The 27673-nt window shown below is 34.5% G+C and overlaps 1 protein-coding gene and 1 pseudogene across 8 annotated transcripts in view; one reads left to right on the top strand and one right to left on the bottom strand.

Annotated features, from left to right (window-relative positions):
- The window catches only part of SCLT1 (sodium channel and clathrin linker 1), a 223477-nt gene that overhangs the window by 61745 nt on the left and 134059 nt on the right, over window positions 1-27673 (bottom strand). For 7 of the 8 annotated variants that reach the window (XR_010345381.1, XR_001110683.3, XR_001110682.3 and 4 more), the window contains exons 15-18: window positions 24061-24135; window positions 21838-21983; window positions 18909-19101; window positions 8513-8709 (exon numbers count right to left, since the gene is read on the bottom strand). Coding sequence is in view for 4 of the 8 variants with exons in the window: in XM_064383880.1 (XP_064239950.1) it covers window positions 8513-8709; window positions 18909-19101; window positions 21838-21983; window positions 24061-24135 (611 nt within the window). In the remaining 4 variants the exon portion in view is untranslated. Of the gene's footprint in view, window positions 1-8512; window positions 8710-18908; window positions 19102-21698; window positions 21745-21837; window positions 21984-24060; window positions 24136-27673 lie in introns of those variants that run through there. The other variant, XM_064383881.1, reaches the window with a different exon arrangement.
- On the top strand, window positions 3873-4429 carry LOC105731319 (cytochrome c oxidase assembly factor 8-like; annotated as a pseudogene).

The raw sequence follows: 27673 nt of genomic DNA, 5'->3' as shown, positions 1-27673 counted from the left end.
AAATGGAGAGATATTTAATGTCCATAGGTTGAAAGACTTAATATTATAAAAATTTCAATTATGTTACTTGTTCTAAATTTATTTATAGAGTTGATAGAATTCAAATTAAAATCCCATCAAATTTGTTTAAGGAACTTGACATACAATTCTAATTTGAATACAGAAATGTCCAGAACCAAGAATAAAGACATTTTTGCCAAAAAGAAACAAGGTAAGAGAAATGGCTGTAATTAGGTATCAGGTCACTTTTCTAATCTTGTAGTTGTTTTCAAAAGTGTCTTACAAAGGTATAATAAAGACAGTGTGGTATTGACACCAGGATAAGCAAACAAACCAACCGAACATAAAAGAGAGGTCAGAAGATGATCCATAGATATACGAACACAAATTATGACAAAAGGGGCAGTGCAAAGTATAATAGCAAGGAAAGGAGAGTCTTATTAAATGTTTCAGGGATGAATGGCTACCACATGGAAAAAACAGAAGGTGACTTGTATCTATCCTGTGTTGTCATCTTTGTCCATTCATGGTGTTATAACAAAATACCATAAACTGGGAGGTTAAAAAAAGAAATATATTTCTCATTGTTTTAGAGGTTGAGAAGTTCAAGATTAAGGAATTTAGATGCAAAGATGAGTTGAGAGGACAATATAAGCAAATATTTACACAAATAAAATACGCAGATTTGGTCTTATTGTGGTTATAAAATATGTCCACAAATTCTTAGAGATTCATGTCTTCAGAAGGTAGGCCCTAAAGTCCCTTACTGTTAATATGGTCTGGATATAGCAACTCACCTTCTAATGAATAGAAAAATGTGACTTAGGAGACTAGGTCACAAAAAGTATTATGCCTTCTTGCTTTCTCTTGAATTATTTGCTCTGGGGGAAGACAGCTGCGGAGTTGTGAGGATACCAAGCTTCTCTGTGGAAAGGCCACAGGGCTAGGAAGTGAGGTGTCCGGCCATAAACAGGAACTTAGGCTTTGTATCCACAGAGGTGTAAATGAGCTTGTAAGCAGATCTTCCAGCACCCATTAAGTCTTCAAATGGCATTTTTGATTGCTACTTTATGAAAGATCTTGAGACAGATTCACCCAGATAAGCCACTTTCAATTACTTCATGAGTAAATTCTTGACTCATTAAATTATGAAATAGTAAATTTGTTTTTAAGAACTAAATGTTGGGAGTGATTTGTTACATAGAAATAGGTAACTAATGCAGTCCTAAGTCATGGAAGTGGGCATAAAATGATAGAAGGCATTTCAAAAGAAGAATCAATAGGACTTGGTTACTGAAAGAAGATAAAGACAAAGAATGGCTCAAAGATAGCTATAAGGTTTTATATTAAGGAATTAGAGGAATAGTGGCATCAATGAAGAAAGACTGTTAAGGAAGAAATCGATTTGGAAGATGTAACATAAGTTGAATTTTGAAATATAGAAACTAAGATAATGACAAGATATGGTAAATGTTCTATGGACAGTTAGAAAATGAGGACAAATATCAGGTAAGATGTAGAGCTGCAGGAGGGTGCAGTGAAGAATTCAACAGATAATTAATAGCATAAGAACGACTATCTTTAAAAAAAGAATTTGATAAGATCAGAAAGCCTTGGTTTCTTTGAAGCTTGTGAGTACATAAAGATAGAAAGTACAATTATTTAAACATCTGGATAAAATAAGCTTGGTAATAAAATGTAGGGAGGAAGAGGAAAAGAGAAAGAGAAACTAATTTCACTTTAAATACAGGCACAGGCATCTAAAAGCCAATAAGGGAAGGAAGGACTGAATGGTGGGGGGAGAGAGAGAAAGAGAAACTAAGGCAGCAGGTTTTTGGAGCGTCAGAAATTGCAATTTTTTTTTTTTCTAAACAGGTAAAATCGAGAGCTTCAGAAAAAAGAAATTAGTAATTCAGCAATAAAGCTGATAATTAAAGTACTAAGAAGCGAAGAGCAAATCAGAATAATCTCTGTGGGAATAGTAATTCCATAACATGACTAAAAAGGAACTCCCTTTTGTACTATTTCTTTCTTAGAGTTCAGCATTCAACTATCTTTTATTGTCAAGATTTGTTGCCTCTTAAAAGCCAACAAATGCAGATATAGTTCATTATATAAACATTTGCTATTACAGATTTTTTTTCTGAGATGGAGTTTTGCTTTTGTGGCCCAGGCTGGAGTGCAATGGGGCAATCTTGACTCGCTACAACCTCTGCCTCACAGGTACAAGCGATTCTCCTTTCTCAGCCTTCCAAGTAGCTCGGATTGCAGGGATGTGCCACCACAGCTGGCTAATTTTTTTGTATTTAGTAGAGATGGGGTTTCACCATGTTAGTCAGGCTGGTCGCAAACTCTTGACCTCAGGCAATCCACCCGCTTCGGCCTCCCAAAGTGTTGGGATTATAGGTGTTAGCCAGTGAGCCCAGCCAATTATAGAATTTTAACCAGAAATCATTAAATATTCCATTTACGATTAATTCTTGGTTACAAATTTATGTTTCAGTAAATACATTCCTACAAAATTGTTACTCACTGCTGAGCTTTGAATCTTTTCTTCTGTAGCTTATTTCTTACCTTAAACTCTCAAGCCAGATAATTATGTTTATTCCTAAAATCTATTATATTTCTATCCCCCTTTTTAAATAGTTACAGCCCGTCTGGTTTAATATCACTGATATGTTGTCCATCTTCCCCTAATTCAAGTCCTTTTCTTTCTTATCTTTACTTTGTTACTTGTTTTAATCTTTAGCATGTGCTATATATGGGAACACCCACCTTTTGTGCCCATGCCAGATCTCTGCCTCAGTTTATGTTTTGGAGGAGAGATAATTCATGACAATCATAGATTTGTCTGTAATTAAAAACAAAACTGCAAGAAATGTCCTTTCTCGAGTACCTATATTATAGGTTTTTAAAAAAGAAAGTATAAACCACAGAGCATTTAAAATAAGATTTAGTAATAAAAATCGAATTTATAAGATATTTATGGCATGAATTAAAGTGTTTATTGGTTAAATATATTTAACCTTATATATTAAAATATACATGTATAAAACCTAAGTTAAAATCTAAAATATCTATAAGTTTTGAGGTCATTCTTAAATTTTTTTTAAAAAAAAATAATTTCCTCCTCAAAACAGGGATGTACCTCAACACAACAAAGGTTACATACGACAAATCCACAGCTAACACACTTAATGGTGAAAAATTAAAATTATTTCCTCTAAAGATAAAAAACATGACAAGAATGCCCATTTTTAACACTTCTATTCCATATGGTTCTGAAAGTCCTACCCACAATTAGGCAAGACAAATAAAAGGCATCAAATTGGAAAGGAGGATGCTAAATTGTCCCTGTTTGCAAATGAAATGATCTTATTTATAGAAAATCCTAAAGACCTCATAAAAAAATGCCAGAATAAACAAATGCAGTAAAATTGCAGATTACAAAATCAACACACAAAAATCAGTAGCATTTTTATACAATAACAGCAATCTATCTGAAAAAGAAATCAAGAAAACAATTCCATTTACAATAGCTACTAAAACAATAAAATACCTAGGAATAAATTCAACCAAGAAGGTGAAAAATCTCTATATTGAAAACCACCAAAAACTGATTAAAAAAAAATTGAAGAAGACACAAATAATTGGAAAGCTATCTTGTATTCATGAACTGAAGAAAATTAATATTGTCAAAATGTCAATACTATTCAAAGTGATCTACAGATTCACTGCAATTCCTATCAAAACTCCAATGACATTTTTCACAGAAATGGAAAAGATGATCCTAATATTTGTATGGAACCACAAATAAACCCAAACAAATCAATCTTGAGAAAGAAAAACAAAGTTTGAGGGGGTGTGGGGCCATGGTGGCCTTGCAGGTGGGAAGGACCCTTCTCCCTCCTCTCTGCGGTGCCTTTGCTTGCCAGTTGTCAGCTTGCCCCCAAAAGCGGCTCCCAGTGGAGTCTCAAGATTCTGCCCTCCAAGACAGTCTTGCCATGATTGGATAGGACCCCCAGATAAATATTCAAACCTTTGACTTGTTCACTTTTACATACCTGAAAATTAATCACTATTGGAACAAAAGCTTAGAAAATTAAGACAAGAAACACAAGAATGGAATCAACAGTTCTGGGCAAACCAGAATTTGACTTTTAGTAAGGAAAAAGAAGAATTTATTCACTCAAGACTAAAAACTAAAGGCCTGGCCCTGAGAACTGAATTGGGTCAGAAAACAACATTGAATGCAGAAGAAATGGCGGACTTTTACAAGGAATTTTTAAGTAAAAATTTTCAGAAGCACATGTATTATAACACAGACTGGTACAAGAGCAACTTTGCTATCACCTTCTGCATGGGAAAAGTGGTCCTGGAAAGGATCTGGAACAAGCTTAAACAGAAACAAAAGAAGATGAGCAACTAGGAATCCACCCTGACCCAGCCAGAGTCCAGGTTTCCACAGGAAGCAGATGGTTAGAGGGCTCCTTTCACAGGGGCTCTGGGAAAAACTGGAAGTGATCCCAAGAAGCCGACATCTTCCAAGGGGGCCTGTGGCCTGTTTGGGGGCAGGGTGGGTCCTGGGGCACTGTAGGCTGACTGGGTCCCGCTTATATGGGCTCTAGGTCAGCTTGTTGTCACGGATGTGGTGCTAAATAAAGCCCAAGCACTGGGTGCCCGTTAAAAAAAAAAAAAAAAAGAAAAGAAAAAAGAGAAAAAAGTTTGAGGCTACTATGGTACAAAACACCAAATGGCATTTGATAACATATAGTGACTAAAAGAAAGGTAGAATAAATACTTGATTTTTACTTTTATTCATTTGTTTTTCTTCCAGAATGAGTTGATTCTACAGCATCTTCCAATGGTGACCAAAGACTTTTTTTTCTTTATTTAAAACCATTTTGGGCCAGGCACGGTGGCTCACACCTGTAATCCCAGCACTTTGGGAGGTGAGACAGGTGGATCACCTGAGGTCAAGATTTTGAGACCTGCCTGACCAACATGGTGAAACCCTGTCTCAAAACAAAACAAAACAAGAACAAAACAAAAATGAAACAACAAAAAAACATTTTGAAGGTACAGATTTAAAAAACATGTTTGATATGTTTCAATTTATTGCACATACTCTTTTTGACATCCAGGTTGTACCCACATGGGCAAGGGGGAGCTACCTTAAGTTGGTCCACGCATCACTTATCTTGATACCTTCTCTTTGCTTTTTGGAATGACAAAGTATTTTCTAGGCTTATCTTGTACTCTCCTGTCTCAAATCTGTAATCATTTTTTCAAAGAGTCCTAGTTTTTTTTAGAAGACCTCATTGCAATTGAATACTGGTCTTGTTTTTACTGTTTACTGAAAGGACTGAACTAGGGAATACACATTTTTAAAGACTAAAATATATCTTGAGTTCATAAACTCATATTTCCAATTCCACTTTAGAACTACAAGTTTATTCAATTTCTTTGAGTTTCTTCTCTTTTATGATTAAAAATTTGGTTCCTAAAGACTTTTATAATAACTCAACTGCCTTATCCTATAAGTTTCAGAACATTACTACAAATATTATTTCTAAAAATATGACTACTAAAAACAGTTTATCATTTTTTGCATTTCCTTTTATCCTTAGGCTTTATCCCACACAGTTTAATTACTGTATTTAATATCCCTTGAAATAATTCATCTATGTAGTTAAGCCATCAACTTCCTATATAATTAAGTTAGTTTATTTAATTTTACTTTTGATTTTTGGATATTGCTTTTCAAGTTTTGATTTAATTTGAAAAATAATTATATAAACATTTATATGGTTCCGAAATTAAGCTTATACATTTTTAAAACAAGGTTCATTCAAAGAAGTCTAGCCTTCATTCTGTCCCCCTCTCTTCTCACAGATTACTTCTGAATTATTTTTTGGCTCACATCTTCACTTTTTTTTTTTTTTTTTTTTAAGACAGAGTTTCACTCTTGTTGCCCAGGCTGGAGTACAATGGCATGATCTTGGCTCACCGCAACTTCCGCCTCCTGGGTTCAAGTGATTCTCCTGCCTCAGCCTCCCAAGTGGCTGGATTATATGCATGCATCACCACGACCAGTTAATTTTGTATTTTTAGTAGATACGGGGTTTGACCATGTTGGTCGGACTCCTCTCAAACTTCTGACCTCAGGTGATCCACCTGCCTCAGCCTCCCAAAGTGCTGGGATTATGGGTGTGAGCCACCATGCCCAGCCTCCTCTTCATTTTTAAAAACACCAATGTGTGTATGTGTGTGTATGACTGTTTGTGTACATATGTTGGTTTACATACATGTATGTGTATGAACACAGGCACATATACTCCTCACTGTTAGATAAAGAGTATAATACCATACATACTGTTATATTACTGTTTTTTAACTTAATATACTTCAGATACTGTTTCATGTGCTAGCATTCTAATGGATTACATTGAATCTATGGGTAGACTGGTCGGGGAGAAAGAACATAATTATAATAATTAGCATTTCAATTAATAAACATGGTCTCTGCCTTTATTTGGACTTTAATTACTCTTGATATAATTTTCAAACAACAGTCTTACATATTGTTTGTCAGATTTGTTGCTAGGTATTTGATGTTTTCTGATGTGATTATAAATCATACTATTTTAAAAGGTTTATTTTTGAAATGTTTGTTACTGATATGTAGATATACAAGTACTTTTTCTATATTCACTTAATAATTTGTCTATCAATTATTTTGGACTTTTTACATATTCAACCATGTCTGTAAAGAATGACTGTTTTCTTTCTTCCTTTCCATTTTGTCAACTTTTATTTCTTTTTCTTGCCACAGTGCACTGATTAGGACTCCAGTACAAAGATCCATAGAAATGGTAATAGTCAACTTCTCTGACATCTTCTCAGTCTTCAAAAGAACGTTATTGACATTATTTTTTGCCACTAAGAACAATGTTTGCTATAGAATAGATGCCTTTAGAAAATTAGGGAAATTCTATTCTGTTTTTTAAGAAATATTTTTGAAAACATAATCATGAAGGAATATTGTTATCAAATGCTTTTTCTGTATCTATTGAAAAGACCTTACGATTTTTCTCTTTTAATAAGTTAGTGTATATTATATTAATTTATTTTCTAATGTTATTCCAGCTTTGCATCCCTGACACTGAGTCTAACTGGTAGTGATTTTTTTTTTTTTGTTAGTTCTTTAGTGCTCTTTTTAGATGCTTTGTATAATTCAACTTTTTTACTTGTGGTGGAGGGTTGGTTCAAATTGTCTAGTTCACCACTAACTTTTTCATTTTAAATATATTTCATTCTAACATTCCACCAAAACTCCTCTTACCATGATGAACAAAGTCACCACATAGTATAAATTAGAAGGTCCATTCTCAGTCCTTATCTTACTCAGCCAATTAATAACAAATTCTTATAGAACATAATGGTTAAGAGCATATTGTGCTTACCCAAACTGAATACGAAACCTAGATCTGTCTATTCATTGAATTATCTATGTGATCTTGTACAAGTTCCTTAACTTCCTTTGGCCTCAGTTTGGCCACCTGTCAAACATAATTAATAATGTTATATACTTTGTAGGGTTGCTGTAAAGATTAAGTACACGTAAGTTGCTTTGAAAAATGTACACATTAAGTGTTCAATATATGTCACCCATTATTGCTTATTCTTTTTCTAAACTTTTATTTTTTATTTTAACTATTTTGTCTTTATTTCTATTTCTCTGGATATGCTTTTTCAGTCTTTCTCAGTGGAGTGATTTCCCCAAGCTTTACATTTTGAAACTCAGTCTTCACACAGTTTCATCTCTCTACCCTCTTTTTCAACATGTTCTCATTCCACGACTTTAAAAATCAGTGTATGTTAGTGATTCACAAGTTTATAGCTCTTGTTGTAATCTCTCCCCTGAATATCAACTTACGTACATAGTTGACTAGTTGATATCCTGACTTAAACACCTTACCTCTTTACAGTCTATTCTTTTTTTTATAGGCTTTATGTTTTAGAGTAGTTTTAGGTTTACTATAGTCTATTTCATACGGTGATCAAAATCATCTGTTGAATATTTAAGTTTGATCATATCACTTTGCTCAAAGTCCTCTGATCTCATTCCTATCTTGAAGGTCTTGAGCTTCTCATCTCATTCAGCACAAAATCTCAAGTTTTTTCTGAGGAAGGGTCAGAGAACTTTTTCTCAAGGGCCAGAGAACAAATATTTCAGGCTTTGCAGACCAAATAGATTTTGTTGCAACTATCTAAACTAATATATCCAATAAAAATTATTACATTTTATGAAATAGGCATGAAATTAGAAAAAATATATTTGTTTTGGTTTATGACATTTTTGTAGTAGTTTCATAAATATTTACTGAATAAAAAGATAAGGTCCAACGTTATACATTTTTTACAAAAGATGTATAAGGGCAAGAACATTAAACTATAGGTTAAATAATTTCTTCTGTAAAACATGTCAAACAACTAATAGTAGACTTACTTCAGATTATTGATTCTAATTTCTGCACTTTCAGTAAGTTTCTTCGTTTCTTCTTTCCACCTACTGGCCGCCTTCTGTTGAGTCGCTAGGAGATGCCTCAGTTCAACAACAGAATTTCTATTGCTGTCCTCCATCTCTCTTAATTGAACTTCAAAACCACGTTCCTTTATTGAAAATTCATGTTCCATCGTACTGATCTAAAGAATAAAATGAAAATGTATTTTTTTGTTCTTTCCTTATAGGTACTATACTATGATACACAGAAAATGATATATACAAAAGGAATCATTTATTGTGTTGTCTGAGGCACAGAAACATTTGGATGAGAAATCTATGTAAGAAATCAAGTTTGGCCGGGTGCAGTGGCTCACGCCTGTAATCCCAGCACTTTGGGAGGCTAAGGCAGGTGGATCATGAGGTCAGGAGTTTGAGACCAGTCTGACCAACATGGTGAAACCCTATCTCTACTAAAAATACAAAAATTAGGTAGGCGTGGTGGTGCATGCCTATAATCCCTGCCACTCAGGAATCTGAGGCAGGAGAATCGCTTGAACCTGGGAGGCAGAGGTTGCAGTTAGCCAAGACTGCACCACTGCACTCCAGCTTGGGTGATAGAGCAAGATGCTATCTCAAAAACTAACAAACAAACAAAAAACAAAAAAAGAAGAAAAAAAAATCAAATTTACAATTTGTCTTCATCACAAATGAAAAGTTACAATGTTATGTCAGTAAAACTAGAATTTTGATGAACTATATATTTTTTTGCAACACTTTCCCTAACACCTTAAAATGCCAGTAAAAGAAAAGTCTACTATCTATTATAATGAAACACTTCTTTATCTATTCTGATTTTTGTTGTTAGAATCCAAGGAAAGTGTTGATGCTGTTAGTATCTGAGTTAGGTATTTACTCAAACCACTTTTGATTTATATACTAAATTTGAAACTCTTTCAAAGGGCTTTGTAAAGTCAAAGAGAATTATATACAGGAATTCCTTTACCACTTCAGTTGCAGTATTAGTGAATGCTTAATGAATGAACTATTTTTCAGGAGAAAGAGACAATATAAATAATGATTCTGAAAATCTCATATGAAAATGTCTTCAGTACATTTCTAAGAATTTACATCATTACAGTAAAAGCACTTTAATTGTAGAACGAACTTATAAGTAAATGCTCTTTGGATACCCTAGAAACTTTCTCTATGGGGGTTAAGGAAGAGAATTAAGCCCTAATGCTTTAAGGTATCCAATGTATATAAGTAATTACCTTCTTTCATATGTGTCTAGAATGTAACTACCTAAGTACCATTTTTGGGGAAATTGAGAAAAAAGTTACTGAAATATTTTTCTATGTTTTGTGGTTCAGATGAAAAACACTTGTGGAAAAAGGCAGCAAGGTGATCTGACTTATTACACTCTCAGGTCATCTATATTTTGATATACTAAAGAAGTATTATAAAGAACACCCATCTTGTGATACTTTAATTGCTTTAAAAATGGCCACAGCTGGCTAGACTTCTAGTAATTCATTAAATATGGCTACTTTCAAACTCAAAAAAGAAAGACTCAACTTTACTTTGTCAAAAAACACTAAACAAGGCCCAAAAACAACAAAATTCTTGGCTCATGGGAGCAAACTGCAAACATCCTGTCCTTGCCACCCCTCCTAAATGCAAAATGCTTCCTAAAACTCTTCAATTTGCTTTCCCAAATAGTACAGAAGCAGAAATTTAAGATTTTACAAATACAGACACTGGAAAAACAATCTTGTGATGTATTACTGCTGTGCAAGCCTCCTGAGGCCCCTTGACTCCTGCTGCTATCTTAATAATTTTTGAATTATTAGATTCTGCAAATTTAGATTGCCCGCTCTTTCTCCTTCCCTGCCTGAATCTTCACCTCCTCTGGAGAAGTCACATTAGTCTAACATCTCAGGTGGAAAACAAAAAGTACAGCTCCTATGAGTGTCTGTCTCTCTCTCTCACAAACGCATGTTAAAAACTGATCTATGTGGTGGCTCACACCTGTAATCCCAGCACTTTGGGAGGCTGAGGCAGGCAGATCACTTGAGGTCAGGAGTTAGAAACCAGCCTGGCCAACGTGGTGAAACCCCATCTCTACTAAAAATACCAAAATTAGCCAGGTGAGGGGGTGGGTGCCTATAATCCCAGGTACTCAGGAGAGTAAGGCAGAAGAGTCGCTTGAACCTGGGAGGCAGAGGTTGCAGAGCCGAGATCGCACCACTGTACTCCAGCCTGGGTGACAGAGCTTCTCAAAAAACAGAAAACAAACAAACAACAACAACCCACCCTCCTCCCCTACACACACTTGATCTATGCATCTGTACAGCTTTTAGAATTTGCCTGCCTAGTTAACTCCTCATTTTCAATGGGAAAATCTACTTATAGTTTCACAAGCTTTAAGATCCTTCAGATAACCTGGTCCCTGTTTACTTCTACTAGCTTGTGTTGTGTCACTATTCCCCTTCCCTTTCTTTTATTTCCACTATAATGCCTTTTTATTCTTAAGTTCTTGTCACATGCTGTTTCTTTTGCCTGAAATAGTCTTTTTCTGCTTATCCTAGTTATTTCAACTTTTGGAACTCATTTAGTTTATAATTATATATTTAAAGTTTGCCCACCTACATGCAAATTAGAAGCTTTTAAGGATGGGTACCGTATCTGTTTTGTTTACCATTGCATATTTAGAATCTGGAACACAGCATAGTTGTCAAAACATACTTGCAGATTAAATGAACTGTGGCTTTTTGGTGTCAAAATTCAGTCTTTAAATAAGCCCCATAGCTTTTATAGATAAAATTCGAATTGTTAACTTAATTGGACAGGTTTGTGGTAATGTTGAAAGGCTAAGGGCCACAACAACTGATCTCCTATTACAAAAATTATATTAATGATAAAATTCAGAATGTTGGGTGGAAAAAATGGTTTTATGGTTTCTCTTCTTTCTTCCTTTTTCTGCAGAGAAATGTCCACAAAAGTAGATAGCTGAATTCCTGAAAACAACTCCATTTCTTAATTTTAGATGGTTATGAGGGGAATTTAAACCATAAAGAAATGGAGAGCCTTGGCAAAAGGAGTGGTTAGAAAAAGAGAAAGCTAGGGCTGAAATCAATGTAGTGGCATTAAGATCAAATGAAAACTTCATATGATAAATCATTAAGGTTTGCAGCCAACTGACCTCCCAATATCTCACTGTCTTTATCTTTTTGGCTTCTTTCAGTTAATCTACTGAAGATCATACTCTTTTGTAAGGGGGAGAAGAACGACAAGGTATAGGTGTGGAGAGAGATCCAAGATGGCTGATAACTAGCAGCTCGGGCTCGTAGCTCCCAGTGAAAGCTCAGAGAACGAGAGGACGCCACACTTTCAGACGAATATTTGTTGCTCACGGACCAAGAGATTCCCAGCGGAGGAGCCCCACGGGTCACCAGGGCGACTCTTGTGGCCAGCGCAGCGGTTTTGCTGGCACCTTAGCGCAGCAGTTCTTGGTGCAGAGTCCGGAGATTCCCGGGCAGAAAAGCACCATCAATCTTAACACCGCTGTTTTGGCCGGCACAGTAGATTGCTCAGATTTCGGCGCTGGGAATCAACAAGTTGGACGTCTGCTCAGAGACCTAGTTAGAAAGTCAGTAATTACAAAGACGACAGAGGGATAAATATATAATGAAGGGAAGAAACCAGCCTAAAAAGGCAGAGAATACTCAAAATCAGAATGCCTCTCCCTCTACAGGGGATTGCAATTCCTCATCAGTAACGGAACAAGGTTTAATGGAGAACGAGTGTGTTCCAACAACAGAAGCAGGTTTCAAAAGGTGGGTGATAAGAAACTTCTGTGAATTAAAAGAACTTGTTCTAACCCAATGCAAAGAAACTAAGAACCTTGAGAAAAGGTTTGACGAAATGTTAACGAGAATGGACAATTTAGAGAGGAATATAAGTGAATTGATGGAGCTGAAAAACACAACACGAGAACTTCACGAAGTACGCACAAGTTTAAACAGTCGAATTGATCAAGCAGAAGAAAGGATATCAGAAGTCGAGAACCAGCTCAGTGAAATGAAACGAGAAGACAAGATTGGAGAAAAAAGGATAAAAAGGAATGAGCAAAGTCTCCAGGAAATATGGGACTATGTGAAAAGACCTAATTTACATTTGATAGGTGTACCTGAATGTGACGAAGAGAATGAATCCAAGTTGGAAAATACTCTTCAGGATATCATTCAGGAAAACTTTCCCAACCTAGAAAGGCAGGGTAATATTCAACTCCAGATAATACAGAGAACACCAGAAAGATATTCTTCAAGAAGACCAACCCCAAGGCACATAATCGCCAGATTTATTAGGGTTGAAATGAAGGAGAAAATACTAAGGGCAGCCAGAGAGAAAGGTCAGGTTATCCATAAAGGGAAACCTATCAGACTTACAGCAGATCTCTCAGCAGAAACCCTACAAGCCAGAAAAGAGTGGGGACCAATATTTAACATCCTTAAAGAAAATAACTTTCAACCCAGAATTTCATATCCAGCCAAACTAAGCTTTATAAGAAAAGGAAAAATTAAATCTTTTGAGAACAAACAAGTACTTAGAAACTTCACTACCACCAGGCCTGCTTTACAAGAGCTTCTGAAAGAAGCACTATACATATAAAGGAACAACCAATATCAGCCTTTCCAAAAATATATCAAAAAGCAAAGAGCATTAACACAATGAAAAATCTACATCAACTAATGGGCAAAACAGCCAGCTAGCATCAAATGCCAGTATTAAACTTATATATATTCTAATTGGATAAAAAGCCAAAACCCATGGGTATGCTGCATCCAGACTCATCTTACATGCAACAATACACAAAGACTCAAAACAAAGAGAAGGAGGAAGATTTACCAACCAAACAGAGAGTAAAAATAAACAAATAAATAAAAAGCAGGAGATGTAATTCTCGCCTCTGATAAAGTAGACTTTAAAGCAACAAATATCAAAAGAGGCAAAGAAGGCCATTACATAATGGCAAAAGGATCAATGTAACAAGAAGAGCTAACGATTCTATAGATCAACGAGACAGAAAATTAACAAGGACATCCAGGACTTGAACTCAGATCCGGAACAAGTAAACTTAATAAACATTTATAGAACTCTCCACTTCAAATACACAAAACATACATTACCACCTCACACCTATTCCAAAAGTGACTACATAATTGGAAGTAAATCACTCCTCAGTAGTCGCATAGCATTTCATAGGTTTAAATGAAATATTGGTTGGCTGCTTGTTTGTTATTTTCTTCCCTTATTCCTTCCTGTCTACATCATTAATTATAATTATTGGTACAAAAGAGGTTTTCAATACCCATTACTAAACTGCATTCTAGCCTGGGCAAGAAAGCAATACTCCCATTCTCTCTCTCTCTCTTCCTTTTTCTTCCTCTTCTTCATTCTTTTTTTTCTTTCAAAAAAACAAGAAAACAAAAAAACACACACACACAAAAAAAAGGTGTAGGTGCACTAGGTTCCTATTTTGTCAAAGAAAGAATCAGTTACAAAGAAATTTATCTGAAAGCCTTCCTCCTCCATAAAGTAGAATTATAGCTATCTAGTTAGTTAAGAGGCTCTGTTCTTTATATATCAATAACTCTTCTCTTAAGCTAGATACAGATTTGGTGAGATATGTGGAGTAGATAAACTTTCTATCACTCTTTTGTTCTCTATACTATCAGTTACTATCCTGAAATGTTAAAGATGGATCAAGTAGAGTACTAGATAGGGAAAATTCATTGAGTTCATCCCCACCCGTTATTTAAAAAAAGAAAACAAAACAAATATATATTGTAAAATTATAGAAAATACAAAGCATTAAAGGTCCCTCTATTCCCAAAACTCAGATGATCACTACTACATAATTGTTTTTATTTAAGAATTTTAAAATTGTTATTACAGCATGTAAAGGATTACTACCTTTATGTGTGTTCACATATATATTTTTTAATCATAGGGTGTAGCAATATAAATGCAGTATGAATTATTTGGAAATACAGTGTTTAATGACAATATAGTATTTTATTAAAAGTATATACAGTATATATTAAAAATATATATGTGTACACACACACAGGTAGTAATCTTTTATATACTATAGTAACAATTTTAAAATGCATAAATAAAACCAATTATGTAGAAGTTAGAAGTATTATCTGAGTTTTGGTAATAGAGGGACTTTATGTTTGTCTTTTTAATGTTTTGTATTTTCCATAATTTTACTCTCTCCCTTCTCTCTCTCTCTATATGTATGTATGTATATATATATATGTAACGTAATTGTTTACTTCTAGATATTTAGGTTGTTTCTAATTTATTATAAATAATGCTACAATAAACTTATTTAATTATGAAATATTTTAATTATTTTCTTATGACTGAATTTTAGACTCTAAAGTAAATACTTTTAGCTGCACACTCACTCAGAGATACTTAGAAAAAAAAACAGTAGGCAGTAAGCAGTTTAAACTCACAATTAATTGCTTAGTTTGGAGATTCTGTTCATCTCTCACATGATTTTTTTATTGGGTTACAAATATTTTTCTCATACAAATATTATCAACTATATAAATTTTTTCTCTCACTCTCTCTATATATAACATATACCTATTTTCTCTATATGTATTTTGTTTGTGTTTTGACACAGAGTCTCGCTGTGTTGCCCAGGATGGAGTGCAATGGTGCGGTCTTGGCTTGCTGCAAACTCTGCCTCCTGAGCGATTCTCCTGCCTCAGCCTCCCAAGCTGGGATTACAGGTGCCTGCCACCACACCCTGCTAATTTTTGTATTTTTAGTAGAGACGGGGTTTCACCATGTTGGCCAGGTTGGTCTTGAACTCCTGACCTCATGGTCTGTCTGCCTCAGCTTCCCAAAGTGCTGGGATTACAGTCATAAGCCACCACGCCCCACCTTTTCTATTTTAAAAAGCTCCTTAGATACGGTCTTAGAGCTTTTGTCATATTTATGAAAACTATCTACCTCCCAGTGATTTTCTTTTTTTTTCTTTTTCAAACTTTAAAATGGTTTCAAATATTTAAAAACATATACTTAAATTAATCAATATTTTCATTTGAAATTTCTTCCTTTTTTTGCTTAGTTCTTTCAGTTAAATATTCATCTACGTTTCCTACTATTGCTTTACAGAATCATTGACATATTAAAGTTGTTAATTCATATGAAATTTATCATATAAAGTTTATAATATGAGAGGAAGATAGAACATATTTTTACCAAAATACACCTTTTTTTTTTTAAATCATAGAAATGTTTTAGTATGAGAATGTTTGAGCACACACAAAATAGAATGTTACAATTCCTGTATGCCTATTACCCAGCTTCCACAATTGATAGTTTGACAATCAAACTCACAGGCACTCTGGTTTTATCTATACTCCTGTCTACTTTCCTCTGCCAAGATTTATCTGCTTCTCTCTTATGATGAACAGTGTAAGTCTTAAAAGATCAGCTAGGTTTTTACACATATACTGACATACTAAAGTAACCCCATAGATTCAGATACTCTAGGAGGTTCCCTCATGTGTCCTTCTAATCAGTACTTATTCATCTAAAAGGTAGTTATTCTGATACTATCCTCATAGATAATTATGCTTATTCTTCACTATCATATAGTGAAATAATAAAATATAAGCTTGTATGTTTGGCTTTTTTGCTCATCTCCACATCTATGAGACTCATTCACCATTGCTTATATAGTTCATTATTTTTCATTGTTGTTTCTATTCCAATTTTTCACAATTATTTATACAATTTCAACTTCATGAACTTTGCATTGTTTTTAGTGTTTTGACTACAACTTCTACGAATATTCTCGTCCACATCTACATAAGCACTCACATCTGTTGGGTATGTAGCCATGATTATTTGGCATAGGATGTATATTAGTCCATTATCATACTGCTATGAAGAAATAACTGAGACTGGGTAATTTATAAAGAAAAAGAGGCATAATGGACTCACAGTTCCATATGGCTGGAAAGGTTTCACAATCATGGCAGAAGGCGAAGAAGGAGCAAAGGCACATCATACATGGCAGCCGGCAAAAGGGCATTTGCAGAAGAACTGCTCTTTATAAAACCATCAGATTGGCCAGGCACAGTGGCTCACACCTGTAATCCCAGCACTTTGGGAGGCTGAGGCTGGTGGATCACCTGAGGTCAGGAGTTGGAGGCCAGCCTGGCAAACACGGTGAAACCCCATCTCTACTAAAAATACAAAATTAGCTGGCTGTGGTGGCACACGTCTGTAGTCCCAGCTACTTGGGAGGCTGAGATAGGAAAATTGCTTGAATCCAGGAGGCAGAGGCTGCAGTGAGCCAAGATTGCGCCACTGCACTCCAGCCTGGGCAAGACAGAGCAAGACTCTGTCTCAATTAAAAAAAAAAACAACAACAAAAAACCATCAGATCTTGTAAGACTTATCCACTATTATGATAAAAGCATGGGAAAACCAACTCCCATGATTCAGTTACCTCCTACCAGGTCCCTCTCATGACACATGGGGATTATGGGAGCTACAACTCAAGATGAGATTTGGGTAGGGACACAGTCAAACCATATCAAGATATATGTATGTCCAGCTTTAAAAGACACTGCTACATTCCTATCAGTATCTATCAAAGTTCTAACTGCTTTATATTCTTATAAATACTTGATATTTTTAGTCTTTTTAATTTTAGCCATTCTGGTGGTGTGTAGTGTTATCTTGCAGTTTTAATTTAAATTCCCCTGAAAATAATGAAGTTGAACATATTTGCATATATGCTATTTTATGAAGTGCCTACTTAAGTCTTTAGCCCTTTTCTGGAAATTGAGTATCTATTTTTTCATTATTAACTATTAGCTGTCTTTTCCTTATTAATACTTTTCTTATTAATTGGTAAGAGTTTTTATATTTTGGATATGAGTTCTTTTTTTGGTTATATGTACTACAAATACTTTCTCCCACTTTTCCCTTTCTTAATGGTATCTTTTGGTGACTAAAAAATCTTAATTTTAGTGAAATCCAATTCAGCTTGGATTTTTCACTATGATTAGTGTTTTTTGTGCTCTAAGAAATATTTCCCAATCCAAAGGCATGAAGATTTTTCTCCTAGAAACTCTATCATTTCACATTTCACATTTAGGTCTACAAGGCAGCTCCAACTAATTTGCATATATGCTGTGATACTGGAGTTAAGTTTTATTTTTAAAATATGGATCTGACTGATCTAGCATCATTTGTGAAGACAATTTTTCCCCCACTGAACTGCAATGGTGCCTTTTTTATAAGTCAAGTGATTATAACAAATCAGTTTGCTTCTAAACTCAATTTTTTGCCATTGATCAAGTTGATTATTCTCATGTTGATAACACATTGTCTAAATTATTTCAGCTTTTTATCAAGTCTTGATATCTGGTAGTATGTTTCCTAACCTTGTTCTTCAAAGAACTCCCACAGTCTAAAGCACAAAGTACAAACTTCTTTTTAAATAAGACTCTTTTTTTTTTCATTTCAGAGTCCAGGGTTTTACAAATAACTAGGGTGTTTCATACCTGCAATAGGAGGTTTTTAATAAACATATGTTGACATGAATTAGGTTGGAATATGACTTCTTAGGAGTTCTTGCAGCAATAAAAACCAAAATAAAACAGTAACACTACCTCTTCATATTCTTACTATAAAATTGTAAGATGTAGATATTTATCAAAGAGAGTTAGTGTCACTTTTTACAAAAGTCTCATGAAATGGGGAAAGGTAAGCAAGATGTTGATGAAAATACTTGTGTTTCTTGATACTCCCTTAAAAAGATGATCATCTTCCTATTATCAAACCATATAAGCATCAGAAGAGAAGGAAAGAAGAGAGAAAAGAAAGGGAATTTATTTTAGATGACATTTTTGCCTCCTGCCTTCTTCCTGCGATGGAATTTTCAGACTAGCTATGAGTGGTTCTCAGAGCCTACTGCTGTAACATCCTCTATACAGTTAGTTTTACAGACGTTCAACTTTTCGAAGGCTACTATAGGGCGAGAAGAGAGGAAAGCAGTCTGTAAAGTTATCTAATCTATGGATTTGCCAGTGCTGCTTAAATTGCTTTGGCAGGAAATATAAGTATATTTTGTGGTTGGAAAAGAATTTTTTTGTGTGTAGCAAAGGCAATCATTTTCAAGCATGCCTGCCAAGTTCTACAACACAGATATGACTGGTTAACACTCTGAATTATGATATAGTGCTATCTGATGAGAAGGCAAAAAAAAGGGGGCCTTAAAGATGTTTTGCTAGGTCTAAGTATTCTCTATACTTGGATTTTTCCAGTACACATTTAACTCTAGTCTTGAAAATACCTTTAATTTGGCTTTTTTTTGAGCCTCCAGGGCAATCTTCCTTAAACTCTCAGTCTCTTTCCGTAACTGTTTATTTTCTTCCTGAAGTTTTAGCCTTTGTTCACTGACAAGTCCACAGTTCTCTCTCTCAGACTTCAATACATTTTGCAGTTTCTGAATCATTTCTTGGTAACGTGATATTTCTTCTGAGGAGCTGATTAAAAAATAAAACAAAAAGAACTCTTAAACTTAATGATCTATAGTAGAAGACAAAAGTCTGTCTACATTTTATCACATGGACTTTTGTTTGCTTTATTTTGAGTCATTTCTTTTCACTTTAGATTGACACTATGTGGTTTCAAAATGTTATGTTAAACCAGGCAAATATATTCAACTAAAATATATTCAAATCTTAACTAAGAACAGATAAATTGAACTGTTATTTATTTAGAAAATCAATGTGAGACTTCTTCAAATTTGTACTAACATTAAGAATTACTGTGTATGGAGAACTTCAAGGGAATGAACTGTGGTAACAATAAAAAGCATGAAGTAGATAATAACCAAAACTCTTTTACTTAATGAATAAACTCAACAGAATAACACAATAGCTTACTATATTACTAAATTATAAAAGCTACTTTTATATTTTCCCATTATATGTCTTAGAAATAGTTTTGATAAACTTCTAGTTCTATAAACTTCTTGTTTTACAAGAAGTTAAACAGATTATATTTCCTGAACTTTCTCAACAATGGATCACTCGGTGAGACAACCTCTATACACTCCTCAAGGACCTAGAAATAGAAATTCCATTTGACCCAGCAATCCCATTACTGGGTATATATCCAAAGGATTATAAATCGTTCTACTATAAGGACACATGCACACGAATGTTCATTGCAGCACAGTTTACAATAGCAAAGACCTGGAACCAACCCAAATGCCCATCAATGATAAACTGGACAGGGAAAATGTGGCACAGTTACACCATGGAATATTATGCAGCCATCAAAAACGATGAGTTCGTGTCCTTTGTAGGGACACGGATGAACCTGGAAACCATCATTCTCAGCAAACTGACACAAGAACACAAAATCAAACACTGCATGTTCTCACTCATAGGTGGGTGTTGAACAATGAGAACACATGGATACAGGGAGGGGAGCACTACACACTGGGGTCTGTTGGGGGGAAATAGGGGAGGGACAGCAGGCAGGGGAGGCAGGGAGAGATAGCATGGGGAGAAATGCCAGATATAGGTGAAGGGGAGGAAGGCAGCAAATCACACTGTCACGTGTGTACCTATGCAACAATTTTGCATGTTCTTCACATGTACCCCAAAACCTAAAATACAATAAAAAAAAATACAGTCATAATAGACAGGCACAGTGGCTCACGCCTGTATTTCTAGCACTTTAGGGGGCCGAAATCCCAAAGATCACGAGGTGGGAAGATCACTTAAGGTCAGGGGTTCAAGACCAGTCTGGCCAACATGGTGAAACTCTGTGTCTCTACTAAAAATACAAAAATTAGCCGGGCATGGTGGTATGCCTGCAATCCCAGCTACTCCAGAGGCTAAGGGAGGAGAATCACTTGAACCCAGGAGGTAGAGGTTGCAGTGAGCTGAGATCACACCATTGCACTCCATCCTAGGGGACAAGAGCAAAACTCTGTCTCAAAAAACAAAAACAAAAACAAAAACAAAAACAAAAAACAGTCATATGAAGTGCACTGGAAAAGAATTAAACTAAGAAATCTATTTGCTACTAACTACTAATACAAATGTAGCAAAACAAACTCTCTCTCCTTTTCTGTCTTTATAAAAAAAAAAGGATAAAAATACCTGCTATGACTTCCTTATGAAATTGTTATTTCTAAAGAAAACTGACTGTTATGCAAAGGATCATCTATGCATAACAGTTTAAGAGGGCAGGAAGAGGATATTGATCAGTAAGGGGCACATAGAGAGGTTTTGGGAGGGTGATATCTTTCTATTTTCTGACTCGGTGGTTTCATGGGTATTCACTTTGTAATTGTTCTCTAAATCATAATTTGTCTTGTGTACTTTTCTGTATATTTCATAATTTACTTAATGCAAATGTGTTTATCCCAACTTCAGAATAGTAATGAAAGTACAAAGACATTTAATTTCTATTTAAAAAAAAAAAAAGAGAAACCCTGTGAATGTATGGTATTGGGAAAAGTCTTCAAGTGTGATACTTCTCTTACTACATACAAGAAGATTTATTCTGGAATAAACCAGCTTCTCCTGCATGTTTAATCCAGAAATAACCATATAAGCAGATTATCTGAATAATTATTGGAAATTACAAATGTATTTATTAAACAAATTTGCAGGATCTCTTTTTGAAAAAAAAACTGTATTAAGTAACAGGTATTAGTATTTATTTTAAAAATATCTTTTAAACACATACAGATATTGAGATTTCAGGCAATTCAAATAAGAAAATTTTGCTATATTAGGTAATATTGTCAGGGTGGGAAGGTAGAAAAATATTCAGAATGGATATGTCAAGTTCTAACTTTAGCACTTTTATGGATAATCAAATATACATGATGGATCATTATAGAATATTCACTATCACAAGAAATATATTAAGTATAGGTAGTATAAAAGAATATAAGCAAGCTACTATAATAGCTGCACAATTAGTACAAAGAAAACAATATTATAAACATCCTATTTAACTGCCAGAAAGAATACATTGAAAAGAAAATGGTATACCCCTGTTAAATCTTTTCTTCCTGCAGAAATTAGTTTTGAGAAATAATCTTAAATAAACTTACATTTGGTCCTAAATGTTTTTTTCAGCATAAGGTATATTGTTAAGTCCTACCAAAAAAAAAAAAAAAAAAGTACAGAATCTGTCCAATATTGTGTGAATTCTGAAGATGTTACCACAGAAAATCCAAAAGAAAAACGTACTCAATTTCAAGTTGTTTTATTCTATTTTCTGCTCTCGTAAGTCTTAGCTGAAGATTATCTTTTGAACGCTCTGCAACCAGGAATCTTTGGTGCATTTCTTCTAGTTTTCTGTAATCACTTTCGTTTCCTCTGCCTTCACGGTAAATCTGCAGAAGAGGCTTATTATGTATATAACATTACAGAAAAAACTGTCTTAAAACTAAACAATTTAGAGACAGAAATCAGTGGAATAAAAAGCCATGATCATGTGTTCATTTACTCCTACTGTAACATATAAAAAATATCAATAATTAAATCTGATTCTTTCACATTTACAAATAAAATGTTAAAAACTGATATATAAAATAATAATTGTTTTGAGACCAGCCTGAGAAACATAGCAAGACCCCATCATCTAAAGAAAGTATTATTAAAAAATTAGCTGGGCATGGTGGCTCACACCTGTAGTCCCAGCTATTAGTGAGGCTCAGGTAGGAGGATCCTTGAGCCCAAGAGATCGAGGCTGCAGTGACCTATGATCATGTCCACTGCACTACAGTCTGAGCAACAGAGCAAGACATTGTTTCTTAAAAAATAGAGTTTATTTTTTTTGGAATTATTCATGCTCATGGTAAACTATGCAAATACTACAAAAATGTAAAGTAAAGTTAAAAAAAAATACTCTAAATGTCAACTTGGAGATAACCACTGGTGATTCCTTGATGAATACCATTCAGTACAATCCTCTATTCCAATATTCAAAAATTAAGATACATGCTGTGGTACAATAACTAGAACTCTCTGAAAGTGACTCCTGAACCTCACTGGGTTACTGGGACAATGATCTAGGTTGGATGGGGCATCCCCCTTCCTCAGCAGGAGCGGCTGTACCCAAGCCTAGCTTTCCGTGCGATGGGGCTCCCTCTCACAGCACAGGGTCTGTAACATCCTAAGAGATCCAAGGTCTCCAGGTGCTAAGCAGCTCACACTTTGAGGCAAGTCCGAGACACAGCTACCCTCAAAATTCAGACTGCCTGATACAAGTAACCTGTGTCTTCCCCATTGACAGGACTGCTTTGTCACTTTTTCTCTATAAAAACATGGAGTATCAGCATGTCAATGTTCCATTACTAGAATACAGATCTACACTGCAGACCCAGCAGTACTTTGACCTTAGCACACTGGTCGTAGAACAGTGGGAGAACAAGGTGTTGCGCTTTCCCTTTCCCTGTTGTCTTTTGCCTTGTAAGTTTTACATTTCCCTAATAAGCCTTTTACTTAACCTTTGCCATGTGATATTAAAACATACATCCCAAACCCTGATGTATAACAGGTGGCAATCTAAATGGGAACTATATGACATGCAGAGGAAAACTCAGAAGGCATCTACCTTGCAGGAGAGTGGTAACCGTAAGTTCTACTTTGAACCCATGTATTTTTTTTTTCACAAATGGAATTGTATATTATGTTTTGTTTTTTGTATTACTTTTACTGATGTCATAATTTTTTCATGTTGATAGTATAGATATAGACCATAATTTTTATGCTACATACCTCTTCTTTGAAAATCAAATTCTGACTCTACCATTTACCACTTTTTAACAATGGGTAAGATACTTAACCTCTCTATGAAAGTTGTTAATGCAGCACCTAAAACACAGTAAGTGCTCAAATTTGGTCCCCCTTTCTTTTCCCAAGGTCCTTTAAAAGAGTACGATATTACTGCTAATAAAAAAGTATATGAAAGAAATGAATTTAAACCATGAACTTCTCCCAACAGTTTTTCTCAAATAACATGGGGGCAAATATTCTTCCTAAGTATGAAGTAAAAATCTGTACTTCTAAAAGGTAAAAATCATAGCAATGTTATAATTTTCTGTTTACATATACTTGTTTTATAAATAGACAGCCTAAGCCCAATAGGAGCTAACATAAAATTCAAAAAGAAAATGAAGACAAAGTGAAATTTAGTAAGATGAGGTTTAAGCAAGAAATATAGCTACTTCACAAAATTTATATCTTTAAATATAAAGTTCAAAGAATACGGCCACTCTTGGGAAAGAATTGTATCCAGCAACATCAGTATTTAACTGCAGACTCTGAATATATTTAAGAAAAGAAAAACTTACCAAGACAATAGTAACAAATAAAGGAATTGCTAGTAGATGACATGATGAAAACAGACAGTAATGCTGAATATTTGCAGTTGGGTTTTAGGTAGTTATATTTCCTTTTTCTTTTTACCTTTTCTAGTTCTTCTTCCACTGCTTTTTTTTCCTTAATGACTCGTTCGATTTGGCCTCGTTTTTCAGCACACTCCTATAAATTCAAGTCATATTGTAAATAAATACACTTGGTAACATCTTAAGAAAAGTGGGGAAAAAAATGGAGAAGTAAAATAATGTGTTCATAATGGGAATATCACAGTTATCTTATCAAAACAAGTAAGGTTATATTGATTAAAAACAAAACAAAACTCAATCTTTGAAGAGCAACCTAACCCAGGATTTCAGAAATTGCCTCAAGCTGTACAATGCCAAGGAGTTCTAACTAAACAGACTATGAGGGAAACAGAGGTTGGGGAATTCCAAGTTGAAAAAATAGAACCCCTTTCTCATACTATAGATTTTCTTTTTATATACTAACAGAACCAGATAATGGCACAAAACCCTCAGGGATTACCTATGGTCTAAAAGACGTGTGGATGTATAAATTCTCAAAGGGTTAACTTTTTTCTTTGAAAAAATTACAGCCAACAGAAATACTAAAAGTATTTTACTACCATAAACATAAGTATTTCTGTTCAAAAGATTTTAATCAGTATTTAGCAAGCATATCAATTATATAATAAAATTTAAGATTTTACTAATGCAACTAAAACAAAAAATCATTATAATTATTAGTTCTTCACAATTATTTGTAATTATATATTTATTTTGGAGAATGGGTAATGGGTACGGTTTTCTTTTCCTTTCTTTTTTTTTACTAATTGTGAATCATGCTTTGGAGGAACCCGCTTTGCTAACAGTGTACTGCTTATTAATGATGTTCAATTATCTATATTTTATAGAAGTGTATTTTAATACGTTTTTAAATTTTAAAGTAAGCCTCTAAATTGTGACCTAAAATTATCACCATTGATTATAATGAAGATCTTTAACCCTGTGTTACAAATCAGTTGACAAATTTAAATTTAGTATCTTTTATTTAGAACCCTGAGTGTATACGAAATGCAACATTAATATTCCAAATATTGATATAGTAAGTTGTTGAGAGGGTAGTTTCAGTGCTAAATCTGCAATTTACCTACATTCATAACTTCTCCCATGTGATTTTTAATATATATGTTAATAACAAAGTGTGACTCACACTTCGGGGACTGGCAAGTGGTATATAAAGAAATGCATGTGTAAGTATGCTTCACATCCCTCTCCACCCAATCCACCATTTCACTGACAAATGATGATGGCTGAAAGAATATTTGGTTAACCTGAGGGTAAAAAAGGTAAAATGAGACAGCAAAGTTTAAACCTTTAGAGAGAATTACCATACTAATTCTATTAGAAATGCACTATAATACTAAAGCAGACATAAAAAATTACTTTGAAAAAGTTTTTAGAGATATTTTGTTTATCACCCCTGTCATGCCTACCTTTGGGAGAAAATATGACAAAAAAATAGATATTTTTTCAGGTACTCATGGAGTATTTCCAAAATCATACTCGTCTATAAAAGAAGTCTCAACACATATTAAGAACCAATATCCACCAGGCGCGGTGGCTCACACCTGTAATCCTAGCACCTTGGGAGGCTGAGGCGGGCAGATCACCTGAGGTCAGGAGTTCGAGACCAGCCTGGCCAACATGGTGAAACCCTGTCTCTACTAAAAATACAAAAATTAGCTGGGTGTAGAGTGCGTGCTTGTAATCCCAGCTACCTGGGAGGCTGAGGCAGGAGTATCGCTGGAACCCGGGAGGCAGAGCCTGCAGTGAGCTTCAGATCACACCACTGCACTCCATCCAGTCTGGGTGACAGAGCAAGACTCTATCTCAAAAGAAAAAAAAAAAAAAAGAAGAACCAATATCATATAGACCATGATCTGTGCTGCCTCCCTAACCAAATGAGAAATCAACGATAAAAGACAGTGTAAATCGTCATTTATTTAGAAACTAAAAAAAAGGCTTCAAAAATTCATGCATCAAAGAAAAGATCATAATGAACATTTTATTTTACTTCTATAAGTTTGAACATTTTATAATTAATCTTAATTATTTGCTATAGATTAATAGCAATCTGCTACATGGCAGAATAAAACCTTGAATAATCTTAAGATAAACCATACCTTACTAGAGAAAACAAAGACTGTTAGGTACATGTTGGTCTCCAAAGGGAGATATGTAGCTTGAAATACAATGGCTCTGGCTTTTTCTTAATCTATTAAATAATATGCACACTTATCTAAAATACAAGTTTTTCTTCCTCCTGTGAGCATACCTTAATTTTGGATTAGCAAAAGTATGCTTAACTTCCTTCCTGAACTTCATAGTGTAAACAGTAGTATAGATGGATAGTACAGTGATACTAATTACTATTGGTATAGATAGTAAAATTGTTAGTTAATAATAGAAAACAATAGCAAGCATCAGGTTATTATGCTTCAAACTGCAGCTTAGATTTTCTAAGAAAATCTGTCTTAAAGTAGCCAAAGATGTTTTCCTTCGAACGTATTTTTAACATACTTAGATATGGATCTCTTGATAGCTAATAGGCCCATGAGAGAGAACAAGCAAATAACTGGGTGATAAAAAAGGAAGCAAAATGTGTAGCAACAAAAAATTACACATGACTAATTGGCCACATTGCATCCCATTAATTTCACTTGATGTTCCTACATTATTAAAATAAGTGACATTAAACAAACAAATACAAAATAAATGTTCCTTGTTCTATTCCATCTGGGACCAATACACGATGATTAAGATCCCATCATGTGCTCTCCAAAGTTTGTAGAATGGAGACAGAAAATGTGATCCCTCTTTCAAAGAGTGTTTAAATGTATTGTTCAGTTGATAAACATTTAAAAATATACTGTGCAAAACACCATCCCAGGCAAGCAACAGGGAAAATAAAGGAAGGCGTAAGACTCTACTGAGTTGAGATGCTACATTCTAATTGCAGAAATAAGATTTTCATGGAGAGAGACAGAGTGTGTATGCTCAACATACACCTAATGCATGATATTTATTACAAGATACGATTCATTGCTAAATTTTGTAATAGAGATTAAAAGTGATACAGGGAGTCAGAAAAGATCAGTTTGTAAAGTTATAAATATTTTCTTAATTCTTGAAAATTCTTATATTTTTATTCTCCTGTAAACAAGGTTATTAAATTTCATTACATCAAATCTTCAAGTTAAACTTATATTTCCAGTCCCACCTCTAGACACACAAGTATTCTTTTCCTTTCCCCTCTTGGCCTACCCATTCCTCAGTATTCATTTCTTTTAGGAAGCTTTCTTCCTTCCTTCCCACTGTCATACATACTTTCTCTTTCTCCTTGGTTTCCCAGATAAATCCAGCACATGATAGGAGCTATAGCAAGCAATAGCACCCTGTTCATTCTCTGTCAAAGATACAACATTACAGTAAAATGTGATAAATGCCATCTATCTTTCCTGCTAGAACATAAGCCACAAGGCTGCTGCAAACATGTCTATCCGGATTTTCACTTTTTTCCTAGCACTTAGCCAGGGCTTGGTTTAATAAGTATCTTTTGAATGAATGAATCCCCAATAGTATATATCTTGGCCTTGAAAATAAGCAATATTTGGAAGAAAATATCGATATAGTCAAAC

The sequence above is a fragment of the Aotus nancymaae genome, unplaced genomic scaffold (genome assembly GCF_030222135.1).
Source record: "Aotus nancymaae isolate 86718 unplaced genomic scaffold, 86718_ANA_hifiasm-v0.15.2.pri h1tg000033l, whole genome shotgun sequence".
NCBI lineage: Eukaryota > Metazoa > Chordata > Mammalia > Primates > Aotidae > Aotus > Aotus nancymaae.
The sequence above is the reverse complement of the archived record's forward strand: the minus strand, read 5'-3'. Positions and strand labels throughout refer to the sequence as shown.